The following is a 13387-nucleotide window of genomic DNA, read 5'->3' as shown; positions in this document are numbered from 1 at the left end:
GGAGGGGTGGCTGTTACGACAATGCTTGTTTTTTTCGAACAACAAAGGATCACGAGCATTTTTTTAGCAAAGAGACTATGTTCTTGATATCAGGGAAAATGAAGGACAAGCAAGGTAGTCAAAATCATGGTTTTAATTGGATCAGAACTCCAATTGTAGAATCGCAAATCATAGAATATTAACTATCAGGATCGTAGAAACATAGATTCTACTAACCAAAATTGTAAAATCAGAATGTTTAGTTTCGACCGTAAAGTCGTAGAATCGTGTAACATAATTGCAACTGTGACAACCTTAAGGACAAGATATCATTGACAGAAGCATTCCAGAAGGTTAAGCATGCGTGTGTGACTAACATAAGCTAATCTGCATGCTAAGGGCATCTCCAGCCGTTGGCCTCCAGGAGGGGCAAAAAATCGCCCCCTGGGGGCGTACCGGCGCTAAACCGTGCACTGGGGGCGTGATGCCCCCCAGTCGCGGCCCCCCACGGGTTTTTAAAATGTTCAAATTCGGCGCAAACACAATGCAAACACGGGCGAGTTCGTTTAAATTTAAACATATTTTACAAAAAAAGAAAAAAAAACTACCGCGGGCTACCCCCGCCGCCCGCCTCGCCGCCCGCCTCGCCGCCCGCCAACGTGGTTCTACATGCCGAGGAGGCTGTAGAACCGCGTGTAGTCACCGCCGTCGTCGTCGTCGTCGCCCCCGCCTCCGCCTCCGCCGTCCCTGCTGCACCCCTCCCCCGGTTGGCGCGGTGGGTTGGACGGTCTGGGGGCGTCGTCGTCGTCGCTATCGAGGACGACGACACCATCCTCGTCCTCGCGCCCACGTTTGCGGGCAGCGATCTCCTCCAGGGCCCGGCGCTGCCGGATCATCTCCTCGCGCAGGTAGTCGTCGCGCGACCACCGCATGGCGTCCTCGTCGGAGAAGCCGCGCCGGGCTATCTCCTCGTACTCCGGGGGGAGGCTGGACTCCACCTTGGGCTCGACGAGGGCGCCGGAGCTGCGGGTGCGCGCGCTGACAGGCGTGTCCTGGGGCTCCGGCTTGACGGGGCGGAGGTGGAGGCAGGGAGAGCCGCCGGAGCGGCGGGTACGCGCACTGACAGGCGTGTCCTGGGGCTCCGGCTTGACGGGGCGGAGGTGGAGGCAGGGAGAGCCGCCGGACGAGGAGGAGGACACCCCAGTCTCCATGCGCCTCGGCGTCCAGGAGCTTCCCCGGCGGCGGCGTGAGGAGGACAGGGGAGCGGGGTACTCGAGGTGCGGCGTGTTGCCGCCCTCGATGTACTCGAGGACGGACTCCAACGTGCGCCCGGGCACGCCCCACCACCGACGCCGGCCGGCGGCGTTGAACCTGCCGGAGGGCACGACGCCGTTGGTGGCCTCGAGCTGCTTGCCGTGTCGGCGGCGGAAGTACGGCTCCCAGATTGGGCTGTCGGGGACGTACCGGGGCTCCTCCCTCGCCGCACGCGGCAGGGACGAGCGGATGCGTGCGATCTCCGCACGCCGCGCCGCGCCGGTGGGTACTGGGGGCACCGGCACGCCGCATGCGCTGATCCTCCACGCCCCGGGCACCCGCATGTCCGGCGGGACCGGGTACTCGGCCTCGAAAAGGAGGCGAGTCTCGTCCTTGTGCAGATGACAGCGCCCAAATCCGTTCGCCGTCGCCTCGAAAAGGAGTAGAGTCGCTGACGTGGCGGGCCCACGGCTCTTCGCGCCAAAAACGATTCGCCCGGCGCCCCCGAGCGACCCCCGGCGCGCCGGGTTCGGGTTGGGTCCGCCGGCGCCAATTTCGGCCCGAGCCGGCGAAAACTGGGCTCTTAGGGACGCGACTGGGCCGATTTTTTGACGCCGGCAAACGAAAACACGCCTGGGGGGCCTTTTTGGGGTATGGCTGGAGATGCCCTAAGTATCTTCGCATCATTTCCGACAAAGTGTAGCCCTTCGTTTTGCGCTTTATTTTATCTTTTAATGTTTGTTTCAAGACCTCTAATTAGTTGTCAAGTTCTAGCTTTATAATATATAAAGTCGGACGCCTCTTACACATTCGCTTTAAAAATGTAATTTACCTCGAGACAACCTTTTGTAGGTAATTTACTCAAAAACTTTTTTTCAATAAAGAGAATATACTAATATCAAGAGGATATCATTTATCTCCATCCTCTGTACCAACTCAAGAGGTTGACAAGGCATCAAGAATGCACATAACCAAATTATTACGAAAGGATAAAAGCGACCAACAGTAAAATTGCAATACACATTAACCAACAATGATGGCAAACCAAGGGCAAAATGAAAAGTATTGCGACAAAAGTGCCTCCACAAAGGAAATGACGCATGAGCATTGTCGTTGTCTGATATAACCACTTAGACCACATTATAGGATTTCCTTTACCAAGGTAACAAATGCATGAACACCACCATTGCCAAGTTCAACCAGAAAAAGTCGAAACTAGAGTTTTCACCCGTGAACCTATGACATAGCTGTTAGAGGGCACCACCAAACCGAAGCCGCTATGTACTACCACCTCCCATTGATCCATCATCACACATCCTCAGAATCCCGATGTGGATCTAGCCACACAACTAGAACCATGTCTGCTCAACACATGTTGTCGAACAACGCCGAGGGACGCCCCACCATCGACATCAATCCCATGACGCCATGAGTCTAGACCACCCACATAGAGCTTACTTGGCCAATCTCGTGTGGCACCTAAGACAAGGGTTGAAGTCACGCATCGATCAGAAGCAGAGGCACAAAACCTCCAATAAGGAGGAAAATACCCGCTGACCTTTGTACCCCATAGGGGTTGCGTCACCTGGATCAAAATAGCAGACACACGCACAAATACCTTAAAGGCGGCACATCCTCTAGATCAAGACCACGACAAACTCTGCAAATCGCCTCGTGCTAAGGACCAAAAAGATGCATCATCACCACTGGACACGGTAGCCAGAAGACCCACTTTAGCCACAAATAAGTGATCGAAAAGCATCCACCAAAAATCGCCGAAAACAATGCCATGACTGGCCACCCCGCTGCACCGACAGCTTCAGCAGCATGGCTAGCCCCCGACCTCCGCATGCACGCTATCAAGGGCAACCGCCATGCACACTTTGTCCGCCAGCTTCCTCCGGTGGTGGTGAGGTAAATGGGAAGGGGATGAGACAGGGGAGGCGGCGGCTAAGGTTTCCCTCGACCGCCACCGGGAGTTACCCACGAGTTAGTTTTGATTCGAAATGCTTTTCTTGGTAAAAGGAATTTGTTACCGTAAACATTGCATGCATGATGCATATAATCGTACATTTATTCCTAGGCATTTCTCAGGTTTCCCCTTAGAAAAGACACATCACAGGACCCAGGTGCTCACGTTCCCCAGTCAGTCAGCTACAGAGAATCCGTCCCGGGCCGGTCCCTCACCGGTCACCAGCAGCCAACGGAAGGCGGCAAGAGGGGCCACATGCCACAGTTCAAACGGCACTCCCGCAAGCAACAACCTCCGCCCTTCGCTACCTTCCCTTTCCCTCGTGTCCCACCCATCATCACCGGCCAACAATCCGAAAATATTGCTCTGCCCCCTGTGCCCAGATACTGACCTCTGCATTTATGTATTTATGTATCTACTCAGCACATCTCATCTGTGCATCATTGCCGCCCACAAAAGACACAGCTCCCAGCAGCCGCCTGAAATAGCAAGCTCTTCTTCCACCTAGCGCCCAGCTCCCTCCCTCTCCTGTCAATCTCAGTTTCTCCTCTGATCTCCCTACCTTCCTCACGCCGAGCTTCGTGAGTTCTTGCTCCTTTGACTGTCTGCTTTTCCATTTGATGAGAATTCTTGGAGGGCGGGGACAAGAGAGGAAGAAGGCCAAGTTTGGTTCAGCAAAGCGTTCGAGCAGAGTGGGATCGAGTTGAGGAGATATCTGAGAGGTATATGGGTTCTAGCTATGCTCTGTTGCTCTGTTTTGTTTCATGGATTTGCATTCTTGTTGGTGTCGTAGAATATAAGTGGTTATCATGTATTCATGTTTACCTTTCTCCATGTCAACCAACGCGAGTCTTTGCTATAGAGGATTGGGCTAGCAGATCACCCCCATTCTATTTGTTCAAAGTATGTGTTAATCCCCGCAAAAAAAAAGTATATGTTAACGACATGACAGTTCGTCGAGTTTTTTCTTTCCTATGTTTCTCTTTTCACTTCAGAAAATATAGTGGACAACCCTGAGTCCCTGACATTAAAATGAAGAGTTTCTGGAGTAGCCTCATTCCTTCATAGCAACTGATCTGGCGACTCTAAATGTTTCTTCATTTGTGACGAACCCATATCCCCGTGAAAATGGACTTTTTTCTCATAATTAGGGCCCCAAAAGACCATCAAATTCATCTTTGTACAATTCAGAATTTAAAACATTTGCGGTTTTCAGCAAACCACCGGCCAGAGTTGCTTTTCATCAACTGAAATTCAGATGAATGATCCATGAAGCTTTTTGGATGGTTTCTAATTCAAAGCACACAAGTCCAAGAATTTATCGAGGACAGATGGCAAATATATCAGTTATAAAGCACAACAAATACATGTATATGCTTTTTCCTTATGATTTAAATAGGTAGGCAATTAGGGCAATCGATGATCAAAAAAAAGTACCAGATAGGAGACCTATTCAAAAAAATAGTTTCCTTCAAAAAAGATTGTACTAGTTTAACCTCAGTTTTTTTTTCATCAGTTCGAATTTTTTGAGTTAGTTTGTGTAAGAGATGTTCATAGAAACTATGGTGGTAACTGTTTTTTAAAATCATCATCATCAGTTTCCGATTGTAGATAGAAAAGGAAATATGTATGTTGACAATATTTTTTTCTTAATTTGACAAGTCAAGAAAACCAACTAATAGATGACCACTGCCCTAGCACCTGAAGTGGCAGATTAGTTCCAAAAAAAAAGATTAGGTTTCAAGTTTTCGATTCTGAAGAATTGTACAACCGGTCTATGGAATTTGCAATAAAAATATATCCTGCACACAGAATCCAAGACCACAAGCATTTGTAATATCCATGACCATGAGTTAGGTAATTCAGTCTTGAGACAAAATGAGTTGGGCTATTTCTTTTCCAAAACAATAACACGCGTATATATTCCCAAAGTGGATTTAATTCGCTGGCCAATAAGTTTTCCTTTACAGGCTGGTCACGTCGTGTCATTTATAGGTTCCACTGGTTATCCCTCGCAGCACCACGGGTTTTTGCCCACGTGTCATGTTGCGCACACAAGCCGCACAAAAACAGCAAGTGGTGAAGCATAAACCCACTGAAATTGCCTTGACCACTTTTCTCCCCGGTGTGTGCATTTCCTCATCCCACCCCATTACATCTTGGCAAGTGCTCTGCCTTTTTTTTGCCCCATTACCTGGTTAATTTAGTGGAGAAAATAGTTTTTTTTTGAGACAATAGTGGAGAAAATAGTTGATGTGTCATGCTGGCAATCTAGTGCAGTTTTGGTCCTGGTGAAAATGAGGGGGAAACAGGGGAGGGAGTGGATGGTGGTAGCTGGGAGGTCATCTTCTCTGGAACATGTAGTAATTAACAGATCAAAGCAACTTTGAGATGTCCAAATCAGATGCCAATTATACAATGTTCTGACGGCCGGTTAACTGTTTGAGGCTGACATTGGCTTTGTCCTGTGATCTTGTGCATGAGACAGAGATTCCACTCCAAAAAGAAGTCTCTTGAGGCCTTGGAGTTTTTCTTCTTCCCTTTTTTGTTGGTTTTATCTGAAGAGAGGTATGATTAGCAAACAGTAGAGCAGACATATATAGTGCACACACAAACCCATTAATGTACAGTGAGGAATGAAAATGCAAAGCAAGTACTAGTGTCATAATTAGAAGGTGAGATATGCCTCTTAAGGCTTTAGAGCTTTTTCAGATTAATACCATTTCAGAGAGTGTTTGTAGTTTGTAGACAAAAAACATCTTTTCATTTGGTTAGCAAGCAATTTCAGAATAGAAGCACTAACAACTACTCCCTCCGTTCCAAAATAGATGACTCAACTTTGTATTAACTTTGTACTAAAGTTAGTATAAAGTTGCGTCATCTATTTTGGAACGGAGGGAGTAACATATTTGCATACTCCAAGTCTCTCTGTTAACTAACAGGTTTCATCTCATGCAATTTTTCAGGTCTTCCAAAGCAAGCTCCAGGACAACACTAAATACCCATGTGATCAGTTCTTTCCAGATTTGCCAACACCAATTCTTGCAATGAGAATACGCATCCTATTCTGCCTCCATCTCACCATACTCCTCTCCCTCTCTGTGAGCTCAACCTGCCAAACTGATCCCCAAACAGAGGCACTTCTCCAATTCAAGGCCAGCTTAGCTGACCCTCTGAACTATCTTCAGACATGGACAAACGCCACGTCCCCGTGCCAGTTCCATGGCATCCAGTGCAGCGCAGGCTCGGTGACTGAGATCTCGCTGTCGAGCATGAACCTCTCCGGCACGATCTCGCCGTCCATCGCCGCGCTCAGCGGCCTGGAGCGGCTCGATCTGGACACCAATTCATTGTCAGGAGCTGTACCTTCTGAGCTAATCAGCTGCACCCAGCTCCGGTTCCTGAACCTTTCCTGGAATACCCTGACCGGAGAGCTGCCGGATTTTTCGGCGCTGACGGTGCTAGAGAGCCTGGACGTCGCGAACAATGGCTTCTCCGGCCGGTTTGCGGCGTGGGTGGGCGACATGACCGGCCTGGTGTACCTCAGCATCGGCTGCAACAACTACGATCAAGGGGAGATGCCTCCGAGCATTGGGAACCTCAAGAACCTGACGTATCTGTACCTGTCGAACTGCAGCTTGACAGGGGGGATACCCGACTCCGTCTTCGAGCTGACCCTGCTGGAGACGCTGGATTTGTCCCTGAACAATCTCGCCGGCGAGATCCCGAAGGCCATCGGCAACCTCAAGAAAGTGTGGAAGATCGAGCTGTACAAGAACATCCTCACCGGCGAGCTCCCGCCGGAGCTTGGCAGGCTCGCGGAGCTGCGGGAGATCGACGTCTCCCGTAACCAGCTCAGCGGCGGAATCCCGGCAGCATTCGCCAAGCTCAAGAACTTGGAGGTGATCCAGCTGTACCGGAACAACCTGTCCGGGGCGATCCCGGCCGAGTGGGCCGAGCTCCGGTCCCTGAAGAGCTTCTCCGTCTACGAGAACCGTTTCGCCGGCGAGTTCCCGGCGAACTTCGGCCGGTTCTCGTCGCTCGACAGCGTGGACATCTCCGAGAACGGATTCGTCGGGCCGTTCCCGAGGCACCTCTGCAACGGCAAGAGCCTCCAGTTCCTTCTCGCCCTGCAGAACGGCTTCTCCGGCGAGGTCCCGGAGGAGTACTCGGCGTGCCAAACCCTGCAAAGGTTCCGGATCAACAAGAACCAGCTCACCGGCAGCATCCCGGAGAGGTTGTGGGGGCTCCCCGCCGTCACGATCATCGACGTATCGGACAACGGGTTCACCGGGACTATATCGCCGCTGATCGGCGAGGCGCAGAATCTGAACCAGCTCTGGGTGCAGAACAACAGGCTCAGTGGCACGATCCCGGCGGAAACCGGCCGGCTCGGGCAGCTCCAGAAGCTCTACCTGTCCAACAATTCTTTCTCGGGGACAATACCGTCGCAGATTGGGAACTTGGCACAGCTGACGGCGCTGCACCTGGAAGACAACGCATTGGGTGGCGCATTGCCCGCTGATATCGGCAGCTGCTCCAGGCTCGTCGAGATCGACGTCTCCCGGAACGAGCTCACGGGCCCGATCCCCGCCTCGCTGTCGCTGCTGTCGTCTCTGAACTCACTCAACTTGTCACGCAATGCCATCACCGGGATGATCCCGGCCCAGCTTCAGGCGCTGAAGCTGAGCTCCGTCGACTTCTCAGCGAACCGGCTTACCGGCAGCGTGCCGCCCGGGCTGCTCGTGATCGCCGGCGACGAGGTGTTCGCCGGGAATCCCGGTCTCTGCGTCCATGGCTGGTCTGAGCTCGGCGCGTGTAATACGGACGACCACCACAGGGACGGCCTCGCGAGGAGATCGCTTGTCGTCCTGCCGGTCATTGTATCCGTGATGGTGCTGCTTGTGGTTGGCATACTGTTCGTGAGCTACAGAAGCTTCAAGCTCGAGGAGCAGAGGAGGAGGGACCTGGAGCGCGGCGACGGGTGCGACCAGTGGAAGCTGGAGTCGTTCCACCCGCCGGAGCTGGACGCCGACGAGATATGCGGCGTCGGGGAGGAGAACCTCGTCGGGTCGGGCGGTACGGGGCGCGTGTACCGGCTTCAGCTCAAGGACGGCGGCGGCACTGTGGCCGTGAAGCGGCTGTGGAAGGGCGACGCCGCGCGGGTCATGGCCGCGGAGATGTCCATCCTCGGTACGATCCGGCACCGGAATGTCCTCAAGCTCCACGCCTGCCTGTCGCGCGGTGAGCTCAACTTCATCGTCTACGAGTACATGCCGCGGGGCAACCTGTACCAGGCGCTCCGCCGGGAGGCCAAGGGCGGCGGCGGCGAGCCCGAGCTGGACTGGCCACGGCGGTGCGGGGTCGCGCTCGGCGCCGCCAAGGGGCTCATGTACCTCCACCACGACTGCACACCGGCGGTCATCCACCGCGACATCAAGTCCGCCAACATACTTCTCGATGAGGACTACGAGGCCAAGATCGCCGACTTCGGCATCGCCAGAGTCGCCGCCGGCAACTCCGAGGAGTTCAGCTGCTTCGCCGGAACCCACGGCTACCTCGCTCCCGGTGAGTCCGACGTTTATATTGTCTATCCAGTTAATCAACCGTGTCAGTGAGCTGCAGCTTACGATTTCTCCGTGTCTCATGTCCTCAGAGCTCGCCTACTCTCTCAAGGTGACGGAGAAGACGGACGTGTACAGCTTCGGCGTCGTGCTCATGGAGCTGGTCACCGGCCGGAGCCCGATCGACGCGCGCTTCGGCGAGGGCAAGGACGTCGTGTTCTGGCTGTCGAGCAAGCTCGGAACGCAGAGACTGGACGACGTTGTGGACCCGCGCCTCGCAGCGTCGTCCGCCAAGGGCAAGGAGGAGATGCTCAGGGTACTCAAGATCGCCATGCTCTGCACAACCAAGCTGCCGGCCGGGCGGCCGGCAATGAGGGACGTGGTGAACATGCTCACGGACGCCTGCGCGGGGTCCTGCAGCCCGCGCGGCAACCCGCCGGTGTGGAGCTGCAGCAAAAGCGCGCGCTGAATCTTAGAGTAGCCTCTGACTCCTGGGTACCAGCTATCTCTGTTTCTGTAACCAAATTCTGATGTGATCTCTTTTTTTTTGAGGGGTTTTCCGATGTGATCTTTGTGGTGTATAAGTAGGGGGTTAGGATCCTCTGCTGTAACGGAGCGTGCAGTACGTTACTGTCATGTGGACCTGGCCTCATGTGTCATCCGCATTACAACACGGTACAGTATTGCAGAGGATCTTAACCCATAAGTAGGGTCATATGTTTACAGGTATATATATTGTAAATTATTTGCCATAATATTTTGAGTGGATAATGAAATGTTTTAGACTTAAAATACATCACCCTGAGCGGTTGTTGTGCGGCTGCTATTTTACATCATCCGTTGGGGTTGGATGTCTTTTTTAGATGTAAAAGATCTCTTTTTTGATGATATAAATTTTACTTCAACAACTTTTTGATGATGTTATTAGGCCAGTATATTTCGATGAGCTGGGTGCAAATCGCCCGCGCAGGAGCGAACAGTGGGGGCAACAAGCCATTTCATTTATAAGAGCATATATAGCCGGACTTGATAAATCCGACGTCTCAAACGCCTGCGAACGTATTCGGACGTGGGCGTGTCCGCGGGCACTAATCCGACACTCCTCAAATAATATAATTCACATTCGGATACCTTAATGATTGTATCTCAAATCCATACAAACTCATGTAATTACGTCGATGCATACACGTCGTCTGGCTACTTTATCATTACTAACTAAACATTCCATCGGACTACCAAAAATTGGCATGTTTGGCTATGATGGAGTTTATCCACGGCAGCCCTTGCCTTTCCATGCGCCCTTGCCGGCTTTCTCGCGGAAATACCGGTCGAAGACGCAGTACGGATTGAGACGGTTCTGCTCGTCGCCAGAGCTGTCCTCGTTGTCACTGTCCGCCTTCTCCTCCTTTGGTGGCAATCCAGCCATGTCACGGACCGCCCGACTCTGCTCTCGGGCAAGGGTGCGTGCGTTCCTCCGCCGTCGTTTCTTCATAATGCGGGCGCATATGGCTTCCTCCTCTGCTGCCGCCCGCGCCGCCGCATCAGCCGCCGCCATTTCCGCCACGATACGGGCTTCGGCGGTCCATATCCTCTCCTTCACACGGCGGGCCGCCCGTTCCCAGCGGGACTCATTGTCTGCCCAACCGATGATAGGAAAGAAGAGGTGTTCCGGCTGCCTGGACTGCAAGGAGGGTTTGGGGCGCCCGGTTGTAGATTCTCTAACTTTTTTCTTGATAATACGCGCCTCGTCTATATTATAAAGATCATAGTAAAAACCATGTAGATACCGATATGACAAAATTGAAAAAGTAGCAGATCGCTAGCTTTGCACAAAGGAACACTAGCCAACAAAGAAGATTACAACAAGACTGAATAATCCTTGAGTTTGGCACCAACGCTCGTCACATGCATGGCATCACCACATCATCCATCAAAGAAAAAAATTGACGGATCACCTCCTTACCCTTGCTCAAAGCAGTTCCTTGCTAATATGCAGCTTTGCGTACCTCCAAGGTGGCTCACTAAAGACGAAGTCATTGCCGTTGAACGAATTAGACCAAGGCAACACCCCGAACACATTATCGACCTCCAGATCTGGCACCGCCGCATGACTAGGACGTCAGAAGAGGAAATAGTACCTGCCTTCCACCAATCACGAACCCAGCACACTGTCTGTCTTCCAGATGTCGTTGATGCATACCACTATCTGCATCCGCTCCTTGACTACCTCCCAAGATCTGGGTCGGCCTGGCGCAACGACGGAGAGTCCGAGGACACAAGTCCGCCACAAGGATGGCGTCGCCGCCACGACATCCCCTCTTGTATAGGCTACTTCCCAAATACATCACCCACCATAGAGCCGATCGCCTTGTCTAGGAAGGAATTAGAACTTCTTTATTCAGCGTCGCTGTTGCCGCCACCGCTGAAGCCAAGACTTTGAGCAACCCAAAACCTAAACCAATTAGGGCCCTATTGTTGGGAAACACAGTAATTTCAAAAAAAAAATCCTACGCACACGCAAGATCTATCATGGTGATGCATAGCAATGAAAGGGGAGAGTGTTGTCCACGTACCCTCGTAGACCGAAAGCGGAAGCGTTATGACAACGCGGTTGATGTAGTCGTACGTCTTCACGATCCGACCGATCCTCGTACCGAAAGTACGACACCTCCGCGATCTGCACATGTTCATCTCGGTGACGTCCCACAAACTCTTGATCCAGCTGAGTGTCGAGGGAGAGCTTCGTCAACACGACAGCGTGATGACGATGATGATGAAGCTACCAGCGCAGGGCTTCGCCTAAGCACTGCAACGATATGAGCGAGGTGGATTATGGTGGAGGGGGGCACCGCACACGGCTAAGACAATGATCAACTTGTGTGTCTATGGGGTGTCCCCCTCCCCGTATATAAAGGAGTGGAGGAGGGAAAGGGCCGACCCTCTCATGGTGTGCCCTAGGAGGAGTCCTACTCCCACCGGGAGTAGGATTCCCCCCTTTCCCTAGTTGGAGTAGGAGAGAAGGAAGGAGGAGAGAGGGAGAAGGAAAGGGGGGCGCCCCCCTTCCCTAGTCCAATTCGGACCCAAGGGGGAGGGGCGCGCGGCCTGCCCTGGCCGCCCCTCTCTCTCTCTCTCTCCACTAAAGCCCATTAGGGCCCATATACTCCCTGAGGGATTCCGGTAACCCCCCGGTACTCCGGTAATTGCCCGAACTTACCCGAAACCATTCTGGAGTCCAAACATAGTCGTCCAATATATCGATCTTTATGTCTCGGCCATTTTGAGACTCCTCGTCATGTACGTGATCATTTCCGGAAGGGAAAATTTTGTTTTTGCCACTCTAGATATTGCCAATTTTTCTTATGCCACTCTAGATTTTGACATTTCACTTTTGCCACTCTTAGCTTTTGACAATTATCACAATTGCCATCCTGTGGCAAAAGCAAAATAATTTTATTTAATTTTTGCCACTCTTAGCTTTTGACAATTATCACAATTGCCACTCTGAAAATTTTGCTTTTGCCACGGGAATGGCAATTGTGATAATTGTCAAAAGCTAAGAGTGGCAAAAGTGAAATGTCAAAATCTAGAGTGGCATAAGGAAAATTGGCCAAATCTAGAGTGGCAAAAACAAAATTTTCCCTTTCCGGAACTCCGAACTACCTTCGGTACATCAAACACATAAACTCATAATACCGATCGTCACAGAACTTTAAGCATGCAGACCCTACGGGTTCAAGTACTATGTATACATGACCGAGACACGTCTCCGGTCAATAACCAATAGTGGAACCTGGATGTTCATATTGGCTCCCACATGTTCTACGAAGATCTTTATCGGTCAAACTAAAAGAAATATGCCATAGAGGCAATAATAAAGTTATTATTTATTTCCTTATATCATGATAAATGTTTATTATTTATGCTAGAATTTTATTAACTGGAAACATAATACATGTGTGAATACATAGACAAACAGAGTGTCACTAGTATGCCTCTACTTGACTAGCTCATTGATCAAAGATGGTTATGTTTCCTAACCATAGACATGAGTTGTCATTTGATTAACGGGATCACATCATTAGGAGAATGATGTGATTGACTTGACCCATTCCGGTAGCATAGCACTTGATCGTTTAGTTTGTTGCTATTGCTTTCTTCATGACTTATACATGTTCCTATGACTATGAGATTATGCAACTCCCGTTTACCAGAGGAATACTTTGTGTGCTACCAAACGTCACAACGTAACTGGGTGATTATAAAGGTGCTCTACAGGTGTCTCCGAAGGTACTTGTTGGGTGGGCGTATTTCGAGATTAGGATTTGTCACTCCGATTGTCGGAGAGGTATCTCTGGGCCCTCTCGGTAATGGACATCACTTAAGCCTTGCAAGCATTGCAACTAATGAGTTAGTTGCGTGATGATGTATTACGGAACGAGTAAACAGACTTACCGGTAACGAGATTGAACTAGGTATTGAGATACCGACGATCGAATCTCGGGCAACTAACATATCGATGACAAAGGGAACAACGTATGTCGTTATGCGGTCTGACCGATAAAGATCTTCGTAGAATATGTGGGAGCCAATATTAGCATCCAGGTTCCGCTATTGGTTA

The 13387-nt window shown here is 51.1% G+C and overlaps 1 protein-coding gene across 1 annotated transcript; it reads left to right on the top strand.

Annotated features, from left to right (window-relative positions):
- The first annotated feature begins 3619 nt into the window (after positions 1 to 3619).
- On the top strand, positions 3620 to 9556 carry LOC123086736 (receptor protein-tyrosine kinase CEPR2). The gene is made up of 3 exons (XM_044508511.1): positions 3620 to 3927; positions 6172 to 8773; positions 8862 to 9556. Exons 2-3 carry the CDS (start codon positions 6253 to 6255, stop codon positions 9236 to 9238), a joined length of 2898 nt encoding a protein of 965 aa, XP_044364446.1. The 5' UTR covers positions 3620 to 3927; positions 6172 to 6252; the 3' UTR covers positions 9239 to 9556.
- Positions 9557 to 13387: the final 3831 nt, after the last annotated feature.

The sequence above is a fragment of the Triticum aestivum genome, chromosome 4A (assembly GCF_018294505.1).
Source record: "Triticum aestivum cultivar Chinese Spring chromosome 4A, IWGSC CS RefSeq v2.1, whole genome shotgun sequence".
Taxonomy (NCBI): domain Eukaryota; kingdom Viridiplantae; phylum Streptophyta; class Magnoliopsida; order Poales; family Poaceae; genus Triticum; species Triticum aestivum.
Note: the sequence above shows the minus strand (reverse complement) of the source record. Positions and strands in the feature narration are given on the sequence as shown.

Bases quoted from the DNA above. Each gene is read 5' to 3' on its own strand.
- LOC123086736 (XM_044508511.1), top strand. From the start codon at position 6,253: ATGAGAATACGCATCCTATTCTGCCTCCATCTCACCATACTCCTCTCC. The intron at 8,774-8,861 runs GTGAGTCCGACG...TCATGTCCTCAG, and splicing joins CCACGGCTACCTCGCTCCCG to AGCTCGCCTACTCTCTCAAG.